General features: G+C 41.4%; 1 protein-coding gene across 3 annotated transcripts in view; it reads left to right on the top strand.

The window, feature by feature from the left end:
* The window catches only part of LOC112262812 (inositol 1,4,5-trisphosphate receptor type 1), a 160,083-nt gene that overhangs the window by 17,544 nt on the left and 117,462 nt on the right, over window positions 1-25,077 (top strand). For all 3 annotated transcript variants that reach the window (XM_042297436.1, XM_042297427.1, XM_042297424.1), the window contains exon 3: window positions 3,279-3,349. In XM_042297436.1, the coding sequence (XP_042153370.1) occupies window positions 3,279-3,349 (71 nt within the window). The remainder of the gene's footprint in view (window positions 1-3,278; window positions 3,350-25,077) is intronic.

Below are 25,077 nucleotides of genomic sequence, written 5' to 3'. Positions count from 1 at the left end.
TATCCATAAAAAGTATAGTTTAAAGTTTGCCACAAGCCACCTGGGAGACACACCAAACATGTGGAAGAAGGTGCTCTGGTCAGATGAAACCAAAATTGAACTTTTTGGCAACAATGCAAAACGTTATGTTTGGCGTAACAGCAACACAGCTCATCACCCTGAACACACCATCCCCACTGTCAAACATGGTGGTGGCAGCATCATGGTTTGGGCCTGCTTTTCTTCAGCAGGGACAGGGAAGATGGTTAAAATTGATGGGAAGATGGATGGAGCCAAATACAGGACCATTCTGGAAGAAAACCTGATGGAGTCTGCAAAAGACCTGAGACTGGGACGGAGATTTGTCTTCCAACAAGACAATGATCCAAAACGTAAAGCAAAATCTACAATGGAATGGTTAAAAAATAAACATATCCAGGTGTTAGAATGGCCAAGTCAAAGTCCAGATGTGAATCCAATTGAGAATCTGTGGAAAGAACTGAAAACTGCTGTTCACAAATGCTCTCCATCCAACCTCACTGAGCTCGAGCTGTTTTGCAAGGAGGAATGGGAAAAAATGTCAGTCTCTCGATGTGCAAAACTGATAGAGACATACCCCAAGCGACTTACAGCTGTAATCGCAGCAAAAGGTGGCGCTACAAAGTATTAACTTAAGGGGGCTGAATAATTTTGCACGCCCAATTTTTCAGTTTTTGATTTGTTAAAAAAGTTTGAAATATCCAATAAATGTCGTTCCACTTCATGATTGTGTCCCACTTGTTGTTGATTCTTCACAAAAAATACAGTTTTATATCTTTATGTTTGAAGCCTGAAATGTGGCAAAAGGTCGCAAAGTTCAAGGGGGCCAAAAACTTTCGCAAGGCACTGTACATTTAAACTCAGTTTTTCACAATTCCTGACATTTAATCCTTGTAAACATTCCCTGTCTTAGGTCAGTTTGAATCACCACTTTATTTTAAGAATGTAAAATGTCAGAATAATAGTAGAGAGAATGATTGATTGATTTCAGCATTTATTTATTTCATTACATTCCCAGTGGGTCAGAAGTTTACATACACTCAATTAGTATTTGGTAGCATTAACTTTAAATTGTTTAAGTTGAGTCAAATGTTTCGGGTAGCCCTCCACAAGCTTCCCACAATAAGTTGGGTGAATTTTGGCCTATTCCTCCTGACAGAGCTGGTGTAACTGAGTCAGGTGTTTTGGCCTCCTTGCTCACACGCTTCTTCAGTTCTGCCCACAAATTTTCTATTGGATTGAGGTCAGGGCTTTGTGATGGACACTCTAATACCTTGACTTTGTTGTCCTTAAGCCATTTTTCCACAACTTTGGAAGTATGCTTGGGGTCATTGTCCATCTGGAAGACACATTTGCGACCAAGCTTTAACTCCCTGACTGATGTCTTGAGATGTTGCTTCTATATATCCACATAATTTTCCTGCCTCATGATACCATCTATTTTGTGAAGTGCACCAGTCCCTCCTGCAGCAAAGCACCCCCACAACATGATGCTGCCACCCCCTTGCTCATCAGACCAGAGGACATTTCTCCAAAAAGTACGATCTTTGTCCCCATGTGCAGTTGCAAACTGTAGTCTGGCTTTTTTATGGTGGTTTTAGAGCAGTGACTTCTTCCTTGCTGAGCTGCCTTTCAGGTTATGTCAATATAGGACTCGTTTTACTGTGGATATAGATACTTTTGTACCTGTTTCCTCCAGCATGTTCACAACGTCCTTTGCTTTTGCTCTGGGATTGATTTGCATTTTTCTCACCAAAGTATGTTCATCTCTAGGAGACAGAACGCATCTCCTTCCTGAGCGGTATGACAGCTGCGTGGTCCCATGGTGTTTATATTTGAGTACTATTGTTTGTACAGATGAACGTGTTAACTTCAGACGTTTGGAAATTGCTCCCAAGGATGAACCAGACTTGTGGACTTCTACAATCTTCTTTTTTTTTCTTGGCTGATTTGTTTTGATTTTCCCATGATGTCAAGCAAAGAGGTACTGAGTTTGAAGGTAGGCCTTGAAATACATCCACAGGTACATCTCCAATTGACTCAAGTGATGTTCTTCTAAAGCCATGACATAATTTTCTGGAATTTTCCAAGCTGTTTAAAGGTACAGTCAACTTAGTGTATGTAAACTTCTGACCCACTGGAATTGTGATACCCTGAAATAATCTGTCTGTAAACAATTGTTGGAAAAATTACTTGTCATGCACAAAGTAGATGTCCTAACCGACTTGCCAAAGCTATAGTTTTTTAACATGAAATGTGTGGAGTGGTTGAAAAATTTGTTTTAATGACTCCAACCCAACTGTTTGTAAACGTCTGTCTGTCCTGGTCTTGTCTTGTCTGGTCTTGTCTGTTCTTGTCCACTGAAAGCGCGCGATGTTCAAGGCACAAGGGCAGGGGCAACGGAATGGGCCGCAGAGACACACACAGAAGACAGACCTAGCTCACCTAGCTCATGAACGCTTCTCTGTCACGGATGCCATGGTTGCCCTTAGTTTAAAGATGTAATCCGGAGACAGGTGTTTTATACAATCGGTTTCTGTGTGTTCTTCTTTGACTCCCTCTGCATATTTGCAATCAAAAACCAGAATTTTCTCCTTAGCTATCATACTCTGCTTCCACTGGACATTCCACTGATTTCAAAACTCAGTCCTCCATAAAGTGGAGTGCATTAGCGACACTTTTGCAGTTCTTCGTGATATCTTTCAAAAAAGCTGTGTTAGAAAGGATTACCTACACATACTGAGAAGTTATAGACAAGTGTGCTACATGGCAGACCAATCCAAACTCAACATTCGGCATGTCCAGCCCATACATTATCTCAGCCAATCATGGCTAGCGGGAAAGTTCCTGTCTTTTTCCGTGGCTGAACCAACTACGAATATTTTATTCGTATTTACAAGTTTGTTATTAAGGCATGAAAATTCACATTTTCCAGAAGACATTTCTGCCAAAAAAACACATTTTGAAAAAAAAAACACATGTTTACGTTCAAATGCCTCTCCTGTGAAGTAGTGAGGTGCGACATACACCTAGTTTCCTGAAACGAGACACATTTGTTTAGAGCCAGGGGGTTATATATTAAAAATAAAGAGAGCTGTGTGAGTGCACATTTGAATGTGGGCATGAACGTTTCTAGTATATTGAAACGGTTCGTGTTCATTGGCATGTTAAGAGTGTATGTGGACTATCTGTGTTTCTGACTTGTCCATGATTGACATCCGTCCATGATTGACATCCGTCGTTGTCTCTTCTCTCCACAGGCTGGTAGATGACCGCTGTGTGGTACAGCCCGACACAGGGGACCTTAACAACCCCCCAAAAAAGTTCAGAGGTAAGAGAAGGGTATACTCCCCTCTCATTCTACTATAGCAGCTTACGCAGCACCACGTCACCTCAGTAAATCTAGCCTGTTTACACAGTGTTTTCCACTGGAGATGTTTCTTCTTGTATTACACTGCGTTTCTCTGGTGATAGCGCCAGTATCCCTCCCTGTCCACATAGACTTCAAAAAGTGCTGCTCTCTTTGACACTGGTGTGTGTGTGTGTGTGTGTGTGTGTGTGTGTGTGTGTCATCTTGTCTATGTTTCCTGCTCAGATGTGATTCTGTGAGAATAGGAACATATTGAGGCTCATGAAGGGAGATATATCTCTGGCTGTTGGGTTATTTCTATCCCCATAACAGGAAGTACAACTGAACTCACGACCTTTAAGTCTCAGGTCAGGGGTCGTTATCACCCATGGAACATTTTTGGCCTACAAAGCTGATGTGCAATGTGAGTGTGTCAGGCTGTGACTGTAGCCTGTGTGTCTTTTTATACAACGGGTGGGTTTAATCCTGAATGCTGATTGGTTAAAACAGCATTCCAGCCAGTGTCTATTCCACATGTTACCACCGGCTAAATCTATGATGTTAAAATGCCTAAAAGTATCTAGACATTAATTCACATTTCTGTCAGGGCGAGACTGGCAGGTAGGCAGCATTTCTGTCAGTCAAAATCATGAATCAGCTGGCATAGATTTCTTAGATATATGTGGACTGATTTCAGGAAACTAGGCGTATGTCGCAAGTCACGACTTCACAGGAGAGCTGTTTTGAACATAATTTTTTAAAATCAAAATGCATTTTTGGCAGAAATGCCTTCTCGAACATTTGAACTTTCATATGCTTTAATAACAAACTTTTATGCGATCTGTAAATACGAATAAAGTTGTTAAATTAAGAGCTTAGTTGGTTTAGCCAAAGAAATAGCAGGAACGTTCCCGCTAGCCATAATTGTCCGAGATAATGAGTGGCTGGACATGCTGAGAGATGAGTTTCAGATTGTTCTGCGGTGTATCATCTTGTGTCTATAAATAGAGCTGCTCGTTATGCGTAGATAATCCTTTCTACTGCATTTTTTTCTAAAGATATAACGTAAGAACTGCAAATATGTTGCTACTGCTCTCAATAACATTGCTGCCCTGAATTTATCAAGCGCTATCGACCAAGGTCAGTGGGAAAAAGTTGTGATGGGCTACTTTCTGGAGGACGATCGTGGCATGCTTGACTCTCTCTGACTGAAAATGAATCAGATGATGAGGAAATCCCTGATTTTAGATAAAACATTTTCATTGAAGAATACATTGTAGAGTCTTCTGATGACGGTGATGGGGAAGAAACGGCGATCAACAGTGTTGTCACAGAAGAAGTTGACCAAGTTTTGAAATCAGTGGAACACAACAGGCCAAACAAACTGCAAACCAAATGGAAATGACACAGGACGTCTTATTTAATGAAAGGGGTTGCAGTCTGCCGTGAAGCTTTCATCCATGTATACGGGTAAGAATCTAGCTACAGTTTCAGATATTATACGTTTCTAATTTTGTCATGAAGTTGTTTTCATTACAAGTTAAGGTTTGCTGTTAGCAATTGGTTTGTATTGCTAGTAACGTTCCTTTATGGATTGGGATTATAGTTAATTTTTTTAGCTAGCTAACATTAACTTGACTAAACATAAGACCAAGTTAAAACTTGCTTTTAGCTGAGTTTAGATTGCTGGCTTGCTAGCTAACATTGATTTATGTGTATGAATTGTGTGTATCGTTAGTGATGTTTTCTCAGAATGCCATTTCACATTGCTAGTTATAGCCTAATGTTAGCGAGCTAACATTGAACCTATTTGGTTACCTTTAGGTATCTGACAATCGGTTTGTATTGCTATCTAAAGCTTGCAGTTAGCTAGCCAGCTGATGTTAGATGGCTAGCTAGCTATCTAACGTTACGTGTATGATTTGTGTGTAGTGATGTTATCTCAGAATGCCATTTCTCATCTATTGTATAATAATGCTAAAATATTTGTCTTTCAACATCAGTAGAACCAGCCTTACTCTGCTCCACCAGTCATACAAGGAGAATGGTCGAATGCCTTCCATCAAAAAGAGAGCTGGCCCAAGCAAGCAAAGGCAGCAGCGCAGGTATCGACTACATGCACCATTTGTTCACCAACTACGGAGTTGGGGAACTGCGTGGGGACCTGAATTGTGATAACTGCAGTGGCCAAAACCAGAACAAGTTTGTGCTCTGGTATTGTGCCTGGTATGCACAAGCTCCACCAGTCTGGACCTTCACTTCCTGATCACAGGCCACACCATGTTTGCCCCCGACTGGTGCTTCGGGCTCATCAAGCAGTGCTTCAGAAAGACCAAAGTGGACACAGCTAGACAAACGTATCTTTTTGAGAAGATCAGGGAGTTTTGCGACAGAGGCTATGGACATCACATACCCTACAGCAAAGTCGAGGGCAGAACCAAAACAGGCTTTCCGAATATAGATTCCCTTGTTCATGCATGGTTTGGACGAACCAGTCATCAGTAGTATCTGCAGTGCCTCTATTCAAATGACTCTCTCCTAACACACACGCCATACGTTGCTGCTACTATTATTATTATTTTTATCCTGCTGCTCAGCCACTTTACTGCTGATTGTATGCATATAACCAACTCATCTATCACTGATATCATTATTGATCTTGTTCTTGTACATACTGTATTTTATTTTGACACTTTTTGATATTGCTACTATGCAAGTAACCATTTGTCTGTACCGTTTGCACCTTCTGTAGAGACCCATCCACTTAGCAAGACTTAGCAAAATATTGACATATAAAATTAATATTGATATCTGTGGTCGTAACATGACTTTGTTACATACCACAACAGTATCATGTGACTGTATCAAGTGTCCACCACATAAATATATGGTGCATGCATCTGTTTATGTACTGTACATGTGCACCTCACTCAAGTTTCAACTCAGGTTAGAATCCTTAAAGAGAAGGGTGGGGCTGGCTTAAGAGGGTGTGAACAATGCTGAATGGGTGTAGACAAAGGAGAGCTCTCCAGTAGTCACCAAGACATTCAAAGGCCCTTTTTAATCAAAGGTGAGTTTACAAGTGTATCACCCTTCAAAGCAATTACTTTCCCATTGTTCCTCAAAAATGCTGTGTATGATATACAATTTTGTAGCTCCGAGTCTCTACTTTTATCCAATGTTAAAAATAAAAAAAATAAACATTTCAAATTTTGCTACATAGGACCGGATCCAGGTGGTGAGTCAAATATACAAAGGTTTGTGTTACCTTTGTTGTTGGCTAGCTTCTCTGAACAAAAGTGTCCTGACGAGAGAGCACATTTTTCTATGCTAGGTGAAATCGCACCTCTTTATCTCATTGTAATGGGGGCATCCAAATAAATTTCACTACAAAACAGTTTATGCAAATGCAGCTACTGCTGTTATTCTGGCTGCACTGTTTGAAGTGACTAATTTGGTTAGCTAGCAAGCAAGGGATAAGAACATTGACAGCTAGTATGGCTATGGAACATTTAGAACAAACAACTGGATCATGTCCGTAGGTAAAGAACAAAGACTGAATGACTGGGTCGCGTCTCTGGCAACCGATAGAACGAATGACTAGCCGGCTTGTGTAGAAACCATAGATTAGTGTCAGGACTATATTTTGTGGAAGGATGAACTAGTATAAATACATTTATCAAAACGTTTTTATTGGAAATATTTCAATCATTATTTGAATATGTTGGTAACCCGTTGTATTGGCACGGTTTGCCGGTCCTCGACTTGGTCTTGGTTCTAACAACACCGATGCCAATATTCTCCCAACACCGGCTTCCTATAGGGCATTATCACTTACATGTACACCACAAAATCTGTCTAATAAAATACAGTATGTTCATCTTTTTAGTCTGGATTTAGTTGGATGTTCCATCTATTTATTTTAGGTTTTAGCATTCGGCTGTGTTAGTGTCTGATTATCACAGAGGAGGTGAGAAAAGTATGATGTAACTCTGCAGTAATCAAAGGATTGTATAAGTAAGTGTCGCCCCGTGAGGAGTTAATGAGGATGTTTAAGCATGGCTGTAAGGCATTGAGACTAACAAGCATTCCACTCATACTGGGAGTTAGTTGCTACATTACATGATGTGGTTTTATGCGAGTGGGGCTCTGTCTATCATACGTTGTGACCATTAGCTGCAGTCTAGATATTTGTACTGTATTTATAACCCATAAAGCGTGGGTCTCCTCAGAGTACACTGAATGACAATTGTGTCTTTGATGTCCCAGAGAAGTTCTCTGAATATATCTCCTCCTAGGAGACTGTTTCCAACAGCTTCTGTCTATCTGTCTGTACAGTAATGTGTGTGTGTGTGTGTGTGTGTGTGTGTGTGTTTGGAGTCAAGTTATCTTTGTGCATGCTTGTGTCTGTGTGTGCACTCCCACTAAGTGGTCAAAGTGGCCATGGTAACCCCTCCTACATGGACTCATTTACTGGTGGTGATGACATGTGTTGGTGACACTTGTTATCATGAGAGGGCGGGAGGGAGAGAGAGACCAAACAACACAAAGAGTTATCTATCCAAACCTGAATGTATAGGTAAGCCACTTCTTCAATCTTTATGGCCCTATAAGAAAGAACAAACAGCAACAGCATATACATGATCAAATACAAATCTTAGAATCAACTATTAAAGACTACCAGAACCCACTGGACTCTCCAATTACATTAAATGAAATACAGGACAAAATACAAACCCTCCAACCCAAAAAGGACTGTGGTGTTGATGGTATCCTCAATGAAATGATAAAATATACAGACCACAAATTCCAATTGGCAATACTTAAACTCTTAAACATCATCCTTAGCTCTGGCATCTTCCACAATATTTGGAACCAAGGACTAGTAACCCCAATCCACAAAAGTGGAGACAAATTTGACCCCAATAACTACCGTGGGTTATGCTTCAACAACAACTGTGGGAAAATCCTCTGCATTATTATTATTATTATTATTATTATTATTAGCAGCAGACTCGTACATTTCCTTTGTGAAAACAATGTACTGAGCAAATGTCAAATTGGCTTTTTACCAAATTACCCTACGACAGATAATGTATTCACCCTGCACACCCTGAACAAAGGCAACGTCTTCTCATGCTTTGTTGATTTCAAAAAAGCTTTTGACTCCTTTTGGCATGAGGGTCTGATATACAAATGGATGGAAAGTGGTGTTGGGGGGGAAAACATACAACATTATAAAATCCATGTACACAAACAAGTGTGCAGTTAAAATTGGCAACAAACACACACATTTCTTTCCACAGGGCTGTGGGGTGAGACAGGGATGCAGTTTAAGCCCCACCTCTTCAACATACAGTTGAAGTTGGAAGTTTACATACACTTAGGTTGGAGTCATTACAACTCGTTTTTCAACCACTCCACAAATTTCTTGTTAACAAACTATAGTTTTGGCAAGTCGGTTAGGACATCTACTTTGTGCATGACACAAGTAATTTTTTCAACAATTGTTTACAGACAGATTATTTCACTTATAATTCACTGTATCACAACTATAGGTCCAACGATTTAAATAGGGCCGATATCAAGTTTTCATAACAATCTGCATTTTTGGACACGTTTATGTCCGATTACATTGCACTCCACGAGGAAACTGCGTGGCAGGCTGACTACCTGTTACGCGAGTGCAGCAAGGAGCCAAGGTAAGTTGCTAGCTAGCATTAAACTTATCTTATAAAAAACAATCAATCTTAACATAAGCACCAGTTAACTACACATGGTTGATGATATTACTCGTTTATCTAGCTTGTCCTGCGTTGCATATAATCGATGCGGTGCCTGTTAATTTATCATTGAATCACAGCCTACTTCGCCAAACGGTGATGATTTAACAAGCGCACCAATGTGTACTTAATCATAAACATCAATGCCTTTCTTAAAATCAATACAGTATATATTTTTAAACCTGCATATTTAGTTTAATATTGCCTGCTAACATGAATTTCTTTTAACTAGGGAAATTGTGTCACTTCTCTTGCGTTCTGTGCAAACAGTGTCAAGGTATATGCAGCAGTTTGGGCTGCCTGTCTCGTTGTGAACTGTGTGAACCATTTCTTCCTAACAAAGACCGTAATTTATTTGCCAGAATTGTACATAATTATGACATAACATTGAAAGTTGTGCAATGTAACAGCAATATTTAGACTTAGGGATGCCACCTGTTAGATAAAATATGGATCGGTTCTGTGTTTCACTGAAAGAATAAATGTTTTGTTTTCAAAATGATCGTTTCCAGATTTGACAATCTTAATGACCTAAGGCTCGTATTTCTTTGTGTTTATTATATTTTAATTAAGTCTATGATTTGATAGAGCAGTCTGACTGAGCTGTGGTAGGAAGCAGCAGGCTCGTAAGCATTCATTCAAACAGCACATTCCTGCATTTGCCAGCAGCTCTTCGCTGTGCTTCAAACATTGCACTGTTTATGACTATCAACTCCCGAGATTAGGTTGGCATTCTATAGTGCCTGTAAGAACATCAAAGGTATATGAAATACAAATGGTATAGAGAGAAATAGTCCTATAATTCTTATAATAACTACAATCTAAAACTTCTTACCTGGGAATATTGAAGACTCATGTTAAAAGGAACCACCACCTTTCATATGTTCTAAGCAAGGAACTTAAACGTTAGCTTTTTCACATGGCAAATATTGCACTTCTCCGACAGTTTCTTTTTGCATTATTTAAACCAAATTGAACATGTTTCATTATTTATTTGAGACTAAATTGATTATATTAAGTTAAAATTAAGTGATCATTCAGTATTTTTGTAATTGTCATTATTACAAAATATATATATATATATATATATATATATATATATATATATATATATATATATATATATATATATATATGGGCCGATTTTTAATTGGTATAGTCTTTTTTGGTCCTCAAATAATCGATATCGTCGTTGAAAAATCATAATCGGTTGACCTCTAATCACAATTCCAGTGGGTCAGAAGTTTACATACACTAAGTTGACTGTGCCTTTTAAACAGCTTGGGAAATTCCAGAAAATTATGTCATGGCTTTAGAAGTTTCTGATAGGCTAATTGACATAATTTGAGCCATTTGGAGGTGTACCTGTGAATATATTTCAAGGCATACCTTCAAACTCAGTGCCTCTTTGCTTGACATCATGGGAAAATCTAAAGAAATTGTAGACCTCCACAAGTCTGGTTCATCCTTGGGAGCAATTTCCAAATGCCTGAAGGTACCACGTTCATCTGTACAAACAATAGCACACAAGTATAAACACCATGGAACCATGCAGCCATCATACCGCTCAGGAAGGAGATGTGTTCTGTCTCCTAGAGATGAAGGTACTTTGGTGCAAAAAGTGCAAATCAATCCCAGAATAACAGCAAAGGACCTTGTGAACATGCTGGAGGAAACGGGTACAAAGGTATCTATATCCACAGTAAAGCGAGTCCTATATCGACCTAATCTGAAAGGCTGCTCAGCAAGGAAGAAGCCACTGCTCCAAAACCGACATAAAAATCCAGACCACGGTTTGCAACTGCACATGGGGACAAAGCTCGTACTTTTTGGAGAAAGTACCTCTGGTCTGATGAAACAAAAATAGAACTGTTTGGCCATAATGACCATTGTTATGTTTGGAGGAAAAAGAGGGAGGCTTGCAAGCTGAAGAACACCGTCCCAACCGTGAAGCACGGGGGTGGCAGCATCATGTTGTGGGGGTGCTTTGCTGTAGGAGGGACTGGTGCACTTCACAAAATAGATGGCATCGTGAGGGAGGAAAATTGTGGATATTTTGAAGCAATATCTCAAGACATCAGTCAGGAAGTCAACGGTTGGTCGCAAATGGGTCTTCCAAATGGACAATGACCCCAAGCATACTTCCAAAATGGCTTAAGGTCAACAATGTCAAGGTGTTGGAGTGGCCATCACAAAGCCCAGACCTCAATCAAATAGAACATTTGTGGGCAGAACTGAAAAAGTGTGTGACCAAGGAGGCCTACAAACGTGACTCATTTACACCAGCTCTGTCAAGAGGAATGGGCCAAAAGTCACCCAACTTATTGTGGGAAGCTTGTGGAAGGCTACCCAAAATGTTTGCCCCAAGTTAAACAATTTAAAGGCGATGCTACCAAATACTAATTGAGTGTACGTAAACTTCTGACCCACTGGGAATGTGATGAAAGACATAAAAGCTGAACTCATTCTCTCTACAATTTTTCTGACATTTCACATTCTGATAATAAAGTGGTGATCCTAACTGACCTAAAACAGGGAATTTTTACAAGGATTAAATGTCAGGAATTGTGAAAAATGAGTATGTAAACTTCCGACTTCAACTGTCTTTCAACGAATTGGCGATGGCACTAGAACAGTCTGCAGCACCCGGCCTCACCCTAGGATCTGAAGTCAAATGTCTACTGTTTGCTGATTATCTGGTTCTTCTGTCCCCAACCAAGGAGGGCCAACAGCAACACCTATATCTTCTGCACAGATCTGTCAGACCTGGGCCCTGACAGTAAATCTCAGTAAGACAAAAATACTGGTGTTCCAAAAAAAGTACAGTTGCCAGGACCACAAATACAAATTCCATCTAGACACCGTTGCCCTAGATCACACAAGCGATACATACCTCGGCCTAAACATCTGCGCCACATGTAACTTGCACAAAGGGCCTTCTATGCCATCAAAAGGAACACAAAATTTGACATAACGATTAGCATCTGGCTAAAAATCCTTGAATCAGTTATAGAACCCATTGCCCTTTATGGTTGTGAGGTCTGGGGTCCGCTCACCAACCAAGAATTCACAAAATGGGACAAACACCAAATTGAGAATCTGCATGCAGAATTCTGCAAAAAATATCCTCTGTGTACAACGTAAAACACCAAATAATGCATGCAGAACAGAATTAGGCCGATACCCGCTAATTATCAAAATAGTGAAGAGATGTTAAATTCTACTATTCCACCTAAAATCAAATCAAATGTATTTATATAGCCCTTCATACATCAGCTGATATCTCAAAGTGCTGTACAGAAACCCAGCCTAAAACCCCAAACAGCAAGCAATGCAGGTGTAGAAGCACGGTGGCTAGGAAAAACTCCCTAGAAAGGCCAAAACCTAGGAAGAAACCTAGAGAGGAACCAGGCTATGTGGGGTGGCCAGTCCTCTTCTGGCTGTGCCGGGTGGAGATTATAACAGAACACGGCCAAGATGTTCAAATGTTCATAAATGACCAGCATGGTCGAATAATAATAAGGCAGAACAGTTGAAACTGGAGCAGCAGCACGGCCAGGTGGACTGGGGACAGCAAGGAGTCATTATGTCAGGTAGTCCTGGGTCATGGTCCTAGGGCTCAGGTCCTCCGAGAGAGAGAAAGAGAGAATTAGAGAACGCACACTTAGATTCACACAGGACACCGAATAGTACAGGAGAGGTACTCCAGATATAACAAACTGACCCTAGCCCCCCGACACATTAACTACTGCAGCATAAATACTGGAGGCTGAGACAGGAGGGGTCAGGAGACACTGTGGCCCCATCCGAGGACACCCCAGACAGGGCCAAACAGGAAGGATATAACCCCACCCACTTTGCCAAAGCACAGCCCCCACACCACTAGAGGGATATCTCCAACCACCAACTTACCATCCTGAGACAAGGCTGAGTATAGCCCACAAAGATCTCCGCCATGGCACAACCCAAGGGGGCGCCAACCCAGACAGGACGACCACATCAGTGAATCAACCCACTCAGGTGACGCACCCCTTCCAGGGACGGCATGAGAGAGCCCCAGTAAGCCAGTGACTCAGCCCCAGGGTTAAGGCAGAGAATCCCAGTGGGAAGAGGGGAACCGGCCAGGCAGAGACAGCAAGGGCGGTTCGTTGCTCCAGAGCCTTTCCGTTCACCTTCCCACTCCTGGGCCAGACTACACTCAATCATATGACCCACTGAAGAGATAAGTCTTCAGTAAGGACTTAAAGGTTGAGACCGAGTTTGCGTCTCTGACATGGGTAGGCAGACCGTTCCATAAAAATGGAGCTCTATAGGAGAAAGCCCTGCCTCCAGCTGTTTGCTTAGAAATTCTAGGGACAATTAGGAGGCCTGCGTCTTGTGACCGTAGCGTACGTGTAGGTATGTACGGCAGGACCAAATCAGAGAGATAGGTAGGAGCAAGCCCATGTAATGCTTTGTAGGTTAGCAGTAAAACCTTGAAATCAACCCTTGCTTTGACAGGAAGCCAGTGTAGAGAGGCTAGCACTGGAGTAATATGATCAAATTTTTTGGTTCTAGTCAGGATTCTAGCAGCCGTATTTAGCACCAACTGAAGTTTATTTAGTGCTTTATCCGGGTAGCCGGAAAGTAGAGCATTGCAGTAGTCTAACCTAGAAGTGACAAAAGCATGGATTAATTTTTCTGCATCAGTTTTGGACAGAAAGTTTCTGATTTTTGCAATGTTACGTAGATGGAAAAAAGATGTCCTTGAAATGGTCTTGATATGTTCTTCAAAAGAGAGATCAGGGTCCAGAGTAACACCGAGGTCCTTCACAGTTTTATTTGAGACGACTGTACAACCATTAAGATTAATTGTCAGATTCAACAGAAGATCTCTTTGTTTCTTGGGACCTAGAACAAGCATCTCTGTTTTGTCCGAGTTTAAAAGTAGAAAGTTTGCAGCCATCCACTTCCTTATGTCTGAAACACATGCTTCTAGCAAGGGCAATTTTGGGGCTTCACCATGTTTCATTGAAATGTACAGCTGTGTGTCATCCGCATAGCAGTGAAAGTTAACATTATGTTTTCGAATAACATCCCCAAGAGGTAAAATATATAGTGAAAACAATAGTGGTCCCAAAACGGAACCTTGAGGAACACCGAAATTTACAGTTGATTTGTCAGAGGACAAACCATTCACAGAGAGAAGGAAAAAAGGAAGCGATTCCTGAACCTCACATAACAAAGCCATCACATACAGAGAGATGAACCTGTAGAAGAGTCCCCTAAGCAAGCTGGTCCTGGGGCTCTGTTCATAAACACAAACAGACCCCACAGAGCCCCAGGACAGCAACACTATTAGATCCAACCAAATCATGAGAAAACAAAAAGATAATTACTCAACACATTGGAAAGAATTAATAAAAAAACTGAGCAAACTAGAATGCTATTTGGCCCAAAACCGAGAGTAAACAATGACAGAATACCTGACCACTGTGACTGACCCAAACTTAAGAAAAGCTTTGACTATATACAGACTCAGTGAGCATAGCCTTGCTATTGAGAAAGGCCGCCATAGGCAGACCTGGCTCTTGAGAAGACAGGCTATGTGCACACTGCCCACAAAATTAGGTGTAAACTGAGCTGCACTTCTTAACCTCCTGCCAAATGTATGTCCATAGATGCATATTTCCCTCATATTACAGACACACAGAATTTGAAAACAAATCCAATTCTGATAAACTCTCATATTTACTGGGTGAAATACCAGTGTGCCATCACAGCAGCAAGATTTGTGACCTGTTGCCACAAGAAAAGGGCAACCAGTAAAGAACAAACACCATTGTAAATACAACCCATATTTATGTTTATTCATTGTCCCTTTCCCTATTTGCACATAATATAACATTTGAAATGTCTTTATTCTTTTGGAACTTTTGTTAGTGTAATGTTTCCTGTTAATTTGTATTTATTTCACTTTTGTTCATTATATACTTCACTTGCTTTGGAAATGTTAACATATGTTTCCCATGCCAATAAAGCCCTTAAATTGAATTTAGAGGCAGAGAGAGGGGCGTTGTCATGCTCCTGTGATGGCTGTGGGCTATCGTGGCTCCCTCAAAGTTTTTGAATGGGATTTGTTTAAAGACTGTAGCCCAATTCCATTTCTCCTCTCTTCTTTATGAAACACATTTGCTCACTTACCCTTACAGATTGGAAAGCATTGTATTACTGTTTTTTTAATATATATTTTTTTACACCAATCCAATGTTTGCCAATCCTTGAGGGTGAGGGAATAATGTGTGCACTCACTTCAGGAAGATTTAGGCTTGTGTGTCATGTAAGTCTTCAACCAGTGCTGTGACCTGATGTAGCCTGTATTCCAACAGTCAGTGCATTGTTGTTGAACAATAACATATGCTAGCCAGGAGGGATGTAGCCTTTTTGGGGTCACAGATGTAGCCTACTGTGACCCCAAAAACAGATTCATTTATTATACTGTCATTTCCATTCTGTTTTATGGGTTTATTAATTGTTTTTTTCAGATGTTAAAATTAATAAGAAATGGTCTCTTCCTATTGTTTTTAACATTAGCCAAATACCTAAAACCGCTGTATACCCTCTGTGGGAGATACTGTACTTCCTTTTCTCTCCCCAAACTTCAGGTTGGGAAGTGCTTATTTAAGACTTCCTTGGGGAGGTATCGTGTGTCTGCCGGATGGCGTCCGGTGTAGGATGGTGTTACCATGAGACAGACACTGATCTTAGGTCAGTTTCACATTTCCCCTCCTTAATGGTTATGGTTAGGATTTGAAGAGGGTGAGCTGATCCTAGATTTCTGCTGAAGGGGAACTTCTGCACTGCCCACTTCTGTGTCATTTTTTGGAGAGTTCTTCCTCAGAGAAAATAATAGTAAAAGGTAAATACTGTGTTGTGAGGGATGCAGTGTTGTTGCTCTGAGAGACGGTGGATATAATCCTCCTTACTTTAGCCTGCTGCTGGATGAGGGCCAGACTAGCCCTGGCCACCAGGCCTAACTGCCGAGGTATGCATACCATTTCCTCCCAATGTAAGCAGAAGCACTTTATACACACTCCCTCACCTAAGCACACATGCACATGCACACACACATTCACACACGCACACACATATGTAGGCAAACACATGCACACATCTGCAAGCATGGAGCACGCACACAGTTAGAGACACACAGACTCTAATGTGTGCAAGGGCATTCATTTGACACACACTCATGCACTTACACAAACTTACACCCATGTCATACATTATGCCCATGTCGCTGCAGCTCAGCAAACCATACACGCTCTGGTGCTGAAACGGCTGGGCTACTACATCTCAAAGTGACCATGTTAGAACTCCTATTCCTCCTCTTCCATAACTGCTAAGAAGCCAGGCGTGATTGCAGGGTTGTGTGTTTTGGAACAAATAAGGTGTGTGGTTGTTGTGTTGACAGATGTATCTTTATTCCGTTTAAGTTGCAGACTAAACTACATTCCATCATGTGACAAACCCATCTCATACTGTTCAGTTTTCCTTTATTCAGTGAATGGTCTGTGCTGTGTAGACCTAGGTCTGCAGCAGTTCAAAATGTTGTTGTTGTTGTTGCCTGAGATGACCCATCCATTCCTCTCGTGAACACAGTTATAATGTCCACCTTTGTTGCAGTATATTAAGCTAGCTCCGTTCCACAATGATCTCTCTCAAAACTCTCATTACCATCTTCTCAGGAGAAACGTGTTCTCTAAATCAGGACCGACTCTGTTTCTAAGGTAATTGACAATGAACAAGATTAGAACCTTTTTGTTTCACCTAAAGTACCAGAGAAGGGCCAGAGCCTTCTCTTTGTGTGTTTAAAATATATATATATATTTTGTGCCATTTTAAAACATTTGTTGGTGAACAACAATGTGAGAGCATGTGGAAGACATTAGTGGGATCAGTGTCCGTGGCTGGTTTTGTCTGTTTCACTCTCCTCCCTTCATCCTGCTTTCTTCCTCGTCACAGCTAAAGTTGTTTACATGGATGTGTACTAGGTGATTAAGCAGCTCTTCACAGGCTCAAACCAGACGTTTAGAATACAAGGCCTAGTTACCAGGTGTGTTGTGGTAATGTCTTCAGCATATGATTTTCACCTGGCAGTGAGGTAAAGGAGGTTAGGCAAGGGAAGGAAGCCATTGAATAGCTTTGAGACTCATCCATTGCCTGGGAATAAAACAAATATGTATACCGCCTAACCCTAGTATACACATTAGTTGTTACTCTGGCACAATAGGGTAAATCCATTTCAATTTAATCACTTTTTGACAGCACCCTTTTTGATTTGAACAAAACCTTCCATACATATTTTCCCACTGTAGTACTGCTCAGAAAGTGACTTTCTGGTCCTGAATGCCATAACATTCAAGCGATAAAGGTGACATTTAATCAAAGTCTACTAGAGGACAATTTATTTTTAACAAAGACAAAATCATTTCTAACTGAATTTTTCCAGTACAATATACAGTGCATTTGGAAAGTATTCTGACCCCTTGACTTTTCTCACATTTTGTTACGTTACAGCCTCATTCTAAAATTGATTTAAATTGTTTTTCCCCCTCATCAATCTACACCCAATACCTCATGATAAAAAAGTAAAAACAGGTTTCTTGAAATGTTTGTAAATATATTAAAAATACAAAACTGATATCACATTTACATAAGTATTCCGACCCTTTAAACGGTGCTTTGTTGAAGCACCTTTGGCAGCGATTACAGCCTTGAGTCTTTTTGGGTATGACGCCACAAGCTTGGCACACCTGTATTTGGGGAGTTTCTCCCAATATTCTCTGCAGATCCTATCAAGCTTTCTCAGCTTGAATGGGGAGTGTCTCTGCGCAGCTATTTTCAGGTCTCTCCAAGGATGTTTGATCAGGTTCAAGTCTGGGCTCTGGCTGGGCTACTCAAGGACATGAACCCTTTCACACGTGTGATCGTTCTACAGTGATTAGAACGCTTATTTAAAATGCTTATTTAGAACGGACAGTTTTCAAATGACGCAACAATCATCAATTGAGCTGGCTACACTTTTTTCAGAAACTATTTACACAAACACAGTCCTTACAAAATTAAGTCCAGAATGTGTGCAGTTTATTTTTGGATGCGATGTTCACAGAAGTATCTATAGCATAACACAATCATTCAAACGGAAAAATGTAGGCTACATTTGTCCTAGCACTGAGGAAAGATTGACACAACACAAGCGGTGTCATAAGTCATATTTTCTAACTCTCGGTTGACATAAACTACAATATGAATTAGCTAATAGCAATTACTATGTATAATTAATCAACTCACGGGTGAGCTCACCATTGATCGAAATAATTGAGTAAAACACTTTCTAGAAATCGAAAGTAATCCGACGATGATTAGTTTCAGTGTGCAGCCACATGCTTTTTTTCCTCACAGAAACCAAAGATGATAAGAGAAGATGAGTTTGGTCTGTTTATAGTATGCATGTTGAAGGGATGTGTCGTCTACCATCGTTCACATCCCACCATTCACTTCCTGAAGTTCTCAAAAAATGAGTGAACCCTTACTCACCTCAATTTGTTATAGAATCTTTGGTCCGACAGACGATCACGTGAAACCCAGAATGCATTGTATGTCAACAAACATGGCTCCACACATAGCTGGAATTAGCTTAGCTCATAATAATCAGTACAACCTTCAAAAAAGTATTTTACACACATACAGTTGTGGCCAAAAGTTTTGAGAATGACACAAATATACATTTTCACAAAGTCTGCTGCTTCAGTTTGTATGATGGCAATTTGCATATACTCCAGAATGTTATGAAGAGTGATCAGATGAATTGCAGTTCATTTCTAAATCCCTCTTTGCCATGCAAATGAACTGAATCCCCAAAAATCATTTCCACTGCATTTCAGCCCTGCCACAAAAGGACCAGCTGACATGTCAGTGATTCTCTCCAACACAGGTGTGAATGATGACGAGGCTGGAGATCACTCTGTCATGCTGATTGAGTTCGAATAACAGACTGGAAGCTTCAAAAGGAGGGTGGTGCTTGGAATCATTGTTCTTCCTCTGTCAATCATGGTTACCTGCAAGGAAACATATGCCGTCATCATTGCTTTGCACAAAAAGGGCTTCACAGGCAAGGATATTGCTTCCAGTAAGATTGCAACTAAATCAACCATTCATCAGATCATCAAGAATTTCGAGGAGAGCGGTTCAATTGTTGTGAAGAAGGCTTCAGGGCGCCCAAGAAAGTCCACCAAGCGCCAGAACTGTCTCCTAAAGTTGATTCAGCTGCGGGATCGGAGCACCACCAGTACAGACCTTGCTCAGGAATGGCAGCAGGCAGGTGAGAGTGCATCTGCACGCACAGTGAGGCGAAGACTTTTGGAGGATGGCCTGGTGTCAAGAAGGGCAGAAAAGAAGCCACTTCTCTCCAGGAAAAACATCAGGGACAGACTGATGTTCTGCAAAAGGTACAGGGATTGGACTGCTGAGGACTGGGGTAAAGTCATTTTCTCTGATGAATCCCCTTTCCGATTGTTTGGGGCATCTGGAAAAAAAGCTTGTCCGGAGAAGACCAACTTGAGCGCTACCATCAGTCCTGTGTCATGCCAACAGTAAAGCATCCAGAGACCATTCATGTGTGGGGTTGCTTCTCAGCCAAGGGAGTTGGCCCATTCAGAATTTTGCCTAAGAACACAGCCATGAATAAAGAATGGTACCAACACATCCTCCGATAGCAACTTCTCCCAACCATCCAGGAACAGTTTGGTGACGAACAATGCCTTTTCCAGCATGATGGAGCACCTTGCCATAAGGTAAAAGTAATAACTAAGTGGCTTGGGGAACAAAACATCAATATTTTGGGTCCATGGCCAGGAAACTCCCCAGACCTTAATCCCATTGAGAACTTGTGGTCAATCCTCAAGAGGCGGGTGGACAAACAAAAACCCACAAATTCTGACAAACTCCAAGCATTGATTATGCAAGAATGGGCTGCCATCGGTCAGGATGTGGCCCAGAAGTTAATTGACAGCATGCCAGGGTGGATTGCAGAGGTCTTGAAATAGAAGGGTCAACACTGCAAATATTGACTCTTTGCATCAACTTCATGTAATTGTCGATAAAAGCCTTTGACACTTAGGAAATGCTTGTAATTATACTTCAGTATTCCATAGTAACATCATACAAAAATATCTAAAGACACTGAGGCAGCAGACTTTGTGGAAATATTTGTGTCATTCTCAAAACTTTTGGCCACGACTGTACAATGTGCCCATTACAATCTATGGAAGAATCGGAATGCATGATTTATCACCGGAAATTGAAAAACATGAATAAAACAGCAAGTTTTTCAATTAGCACAAAACATTTTCGGATAGTGATTTATTGATACAAATGGTGCGCGCAGGCAGTCAATCACGTAACCTCTCACTCCCACTCTGCGCCATTCAGTGTTGTTGTTTATGTATGTAGCTAGTGAGCTAAGCGGTAGCATTAGCAATGTCTTTCAAAAGGAGACAACTCACAAATGCGGAAATTCTGGAGATGTAAAAAATGTATGGCAATGAGTCAGACAATGAGTCAATCAGATTCTGACAGTGAGGAGCTGCCCCCCAGCCATTGAGAACCCTGAATCTGACGACCCCTTGTCCACTGACAAAGTCCTAGTCCCCTTTGAAGGTGGTGATGGAGGCAGACTGACAGTGGATGAAGTACAGGAATTCTGTGGTAGCTGGAAGGCTGCCAGCCATTTCACCCCTCCTGGCCCTGCTGTTTGCTTTGATGAGTCTCAGTCTGGAGTGCAACTGCCCTTGCCATTTCCATCTGAGGCAGAGCGCTTCAAGTTGTTTCTGACAGAGGAGCTGGTGGGAGACATAGCAGAGACCAATCACTATGCCTTGGAGCTACAGGAGAAGAGAGAGCCAGGAGTGGGGGGGACAACCACAATTAGTGAAGTGTATATACCTTCCTGGTGAAAGTCCTTCTCATGGGGATAGTAAAGAAGAACTCCCTAAGGATCTGTGCTACAGTGTTCTCTATGTTTGCAACTCCCTCCTTTGCAACTCCCTTCTTTGCCACCCTCTTTTCCCAAGACGGCTTCCTAGTTCTGCTCCGATGACTGCAGTTCATCAACAATGCTACTGCCATCCTAAATTACCCGTTATACAAAATAAGAAATGTCAACAGCTGGCAGTAAAGTGGCATGACAAACGAGACGTACAAGTCCTCTCCACTGTCCATACAGCAACCATGTCAGCCACAGGGAAGGTGGACCACCTGACGGGAGAGAGAGAAATCAAACCAGACTGTGTGCTTGATTATAACCTCAAAATGGGGGCAGTGGATAAGGCGGACATCATAAACAGCTTTGTGGAATGCACTCAGAAAACGACTAAGTGGTATAAGAAGATACCCTTGAAAGATATCTTCAAAATACAACAAGCCAATACTTCAGACGCAATTAGCATTGTTTTACAGAGCCAATAGAATAATGTACCTAGCTACATAAGCACGATTGAATATAACACCACCATAAAGGTTATGAAATGAGTAACGTTACCTTTTGTGTCCACGGTTATAAGGAATATACACAAATATATTATGCTCCATACACACAGTGAGCTACAGTAGAAACGGTATAACACGACATACAGAAACTATTTATAACGTAATAAGGCACTTACTTTGAAAGAAAGGCAGTCTGGATTTGAACATGGGTGTCTGTAATGACGCCTCTAGCACTGAGATGGTGTGCCTTAGGAGTCATAAGGCCAGGGTAGCTTCAAAATACAATACATGCTGATACTTCTCTGATGCAATTAACATTGTTTTCTAGAGCTAATAGAAGAATGTAGCTAGCAGCCTAAGCATTGAGAATAACACCATAAAGGTTATGAAATAAGTAACGTTACCTCGTGTCCACGGTTATAAGGAATATACGCGAAAATATTATGCTACAGTAGAAACGACAGAACACGACATGCAGAAACTAATATAACGTGATAAGGCACTTACTTTGATAGAAACACACACATTTCCAAAGTTATTATTGGTAACGAAAACAACTTTGACTGCGATGCAGATGAACAAATGTCTGCAGACTTGTACTGCACAAACAATTGGGAAGTATTTGGGGAATTTTGTCTAGGGCAGAAATGTCCAAAAAATTAATTGGTCCACAAAAGTAAAAATGACTACTTTTATGTGAATGAATGAGGCGGAATACACCTCAATTCAAACTGTTCTTAGAAAATAAAAATGCCCAGTCAGTGGTGGCAGAAACATTATGTACAAAATAAGTTACAAATAACAAAAGAAAAACGCAAAATTGGTTTGGGGATCGTAAAATGCCAGCCATCCTCTCCGGTGCCATTCTTGTTGATGACGATTACTGTAAGAATTCTTTCCAAATAATTCCAAATATTGAAAATTAACAAATCAGGAATATGATTGTGGTCAGATTTGCCAAATGGAGGGCAAGGGAGAGCTTTGTATGAGTCTCTGTGTGTGGAGCAAAGGTGGTCTAGAGTTTTTTTTGTGTGGTTTTTTTTCATTATTATTTTTTTCCGTCCAGCTCCCTCCAAAGATTTTCTATTGGGTTCAGGTCTGGAGACTGGCTAGGCCACTCCAGGACCTTGAGATGCTTCTTACGGAGCCACATGGTCCCATCCATCCTCCCCTCAATACGGTGCAGTCGTCCTGCACCCCTTTGCAGAAAAGCATCCCCAAAGAATGATGTTTCCACCTCCATGCTTCACGGTTGGGATGGTGTTCTTGGGGTTGTACTCATCCTTCTTCCTCTAAACACAGCGAGTGGAGTTTAGACCAAAAAGCTCTCTTTTTCTCATCAGACCACATGACCTTCTCCCATTCCTCCTCTGGATCATCCAGATGGTCAAACTTCAGACGGGCCTGGACATGCGCTGGCTTGAGCAGGGGGACCTTGCGTGCGCTGCAGGATTTTAATCCATGGCGGCGTAGTGTGTTTTCGTTGAGACTGTGGTCCCAGCTCTCTTCAGGTCATTGACCAGGTCCTGCCATGTAGTTCTGGGCTGATCCCTCACCTTCCTCATGATCACTGATGCCCCACAAGGTGAGATCTTGCATGGAGCCCCAGACCAAGGGTGATTGACCGTCATCTTGAACTTCTTCCATTTTCGAATAATTGCGCCAACAGTTGTTGCCTTCTCACCAAGCTGCTTGCCTATTGTCCTGTAGCCCATCCCAGCCTTGTGCAGGTCTACAATTTTATCCCTGATGTCATTAGCTCCCTGGTCTTGGCCATTGTGGAGAGGTTGGCATCTGTTTGATTGAGTGTGTGGACAGGTGTCTTTTATACAGGTAACAAGTTCAAACAGGTGCAGTTAATACAGGTAATGAATGGAGAACAGGAGGGCTTCTTAAAGAAATAGGAACAGGTCTGTGAGAGCCGGAATTCTTACTGGTTGGTAGGTGATCAAATACTTGTGCAAAAAATGCAAATTAATTACTTAAAAATCAAACAATGTGATTTTCTGGATTTTTGTTTTAGATTCCGTCTCTCACAGTTGAAGTGTACCTATGATAAGAATTACAGACCTCTACATGCTTTGTAAGTAGGAAAACCTGCAAAATCGGCAGTGTATCAAATACTTGTTCTCCCCACTGTACATATACATACACACACACACACTGTTTGATGCCCAAGCCCAGCTCTCTCTTTCTGTCATCAGGTGGTGAAACCAAGACTGTGAAAACAGTATAGACCTGTCTGTGTCTCGCTCTCTCTCGTGCTCTCTCCCTCTGTGTGTGTGTGTGCGTGTGTGTGTGTGTCTAAGGCCATGTTTATTTAGGAGTGCTGTTTGATGTGGAGATCTGAGGTGTGTATGTGTTGCTGGTTTGGTTCTTTCAGTTTTCATGACAGAGGAACAGCTTGAAGCTGACACAGTTTAACACATATATTGGGTGGTAATGAGAGGGGAGGAGCAGCGTGTCTGTCTGTGGTTGTCATGGTTTTAGTGGGATGCCTCACAGCCTGTCTTTCCGAGCAACACATTTGAGCTCTGTTGCAGTGCTTCAGAGGCCTTTTGAGCCCTGCTAAGAGGGGAAAAAATTGAGGGTAAAAACTACTTAGTGGGGTTGTCTAGCTTGCTCCACTTTGGTCTACATTACGATTCCTTGACTGTGAGCTCATGAAGTGAGTCGGTGGGTCATAGTCCTGTTTTGTGATGCGTAGATAGTATTTCCTTCTAATAAAGTGCAGAGCTCCAGCTAAGATCAGGAATGCCAAACAATGTTGCAAATCATTAAATGCTCTAGTTTAACAGGTCACCCTCTGAGCAATCTCTCTCCACCCCTTTTCCCGGAGTCCGAGTGGGAATTCTGAGAAGGAGCGTCCACAGAATTCCCTGATGTCTCCCACAGCTGACTGACTGACTGAGGAGGAAACTGGAGAGAACCTTCACCACAGGCTGTTTACCTGTCAGACACAGAGAGCGAGAGATTGTGTGTTTTTACCTGGGTTTCCGTTAGCCGTTAATTGCCAGCTTTTGCAAAATATTGCTTTTTATTAAGTGATGGAAATACCAGTCGAGCTAAATACATTTGACCGTCATGCTTATCGGTCTAATAAGTTCATTTGCATAATTTCGTGGAATTAAATTGTCCTGTGTGTATTTTCGTTAGTCGTTATGTATCTTATTTATTCAACACAGCTATCAAAACAGGAAGTGAGAAATCTGAGTTTTCTTTTTTAACTCACCCCTATCGAATACACAGTGGGATATGGGTCAAGATCACTTCCTAAGGCTTCCACTAGATGTCACCCGTCTTTAGAAACTTCAATGAGGCTTCTACTGTGAAGTGGGACCGGATGAGAGCTCTTTGAGTCAGTGGGGAGCCCCATTTTAATCAGTACCGGCGTTTTTT

The sequence above is a fragment of the Oncorhynchus tshawytscha genome, linkage group LG02 (assembly GCF_018296145.1).
Source record: "Oncorhynchus tshawytscha isolate Ot180627B linkage group LG02, Otsh_v2.0, whole genome shotgun sequence".
NCBI lineage: Eukaryota > Metazoa > Chordata > Actinopteri > Salmoniformes > Salmonidae > Oncorhynchus > Oncorhynchus tshawytscha.
Note: the sequence above shows the minus strand (reverse complement) of the source record. Positions and strands in the feature narration are given on the sequence as shown.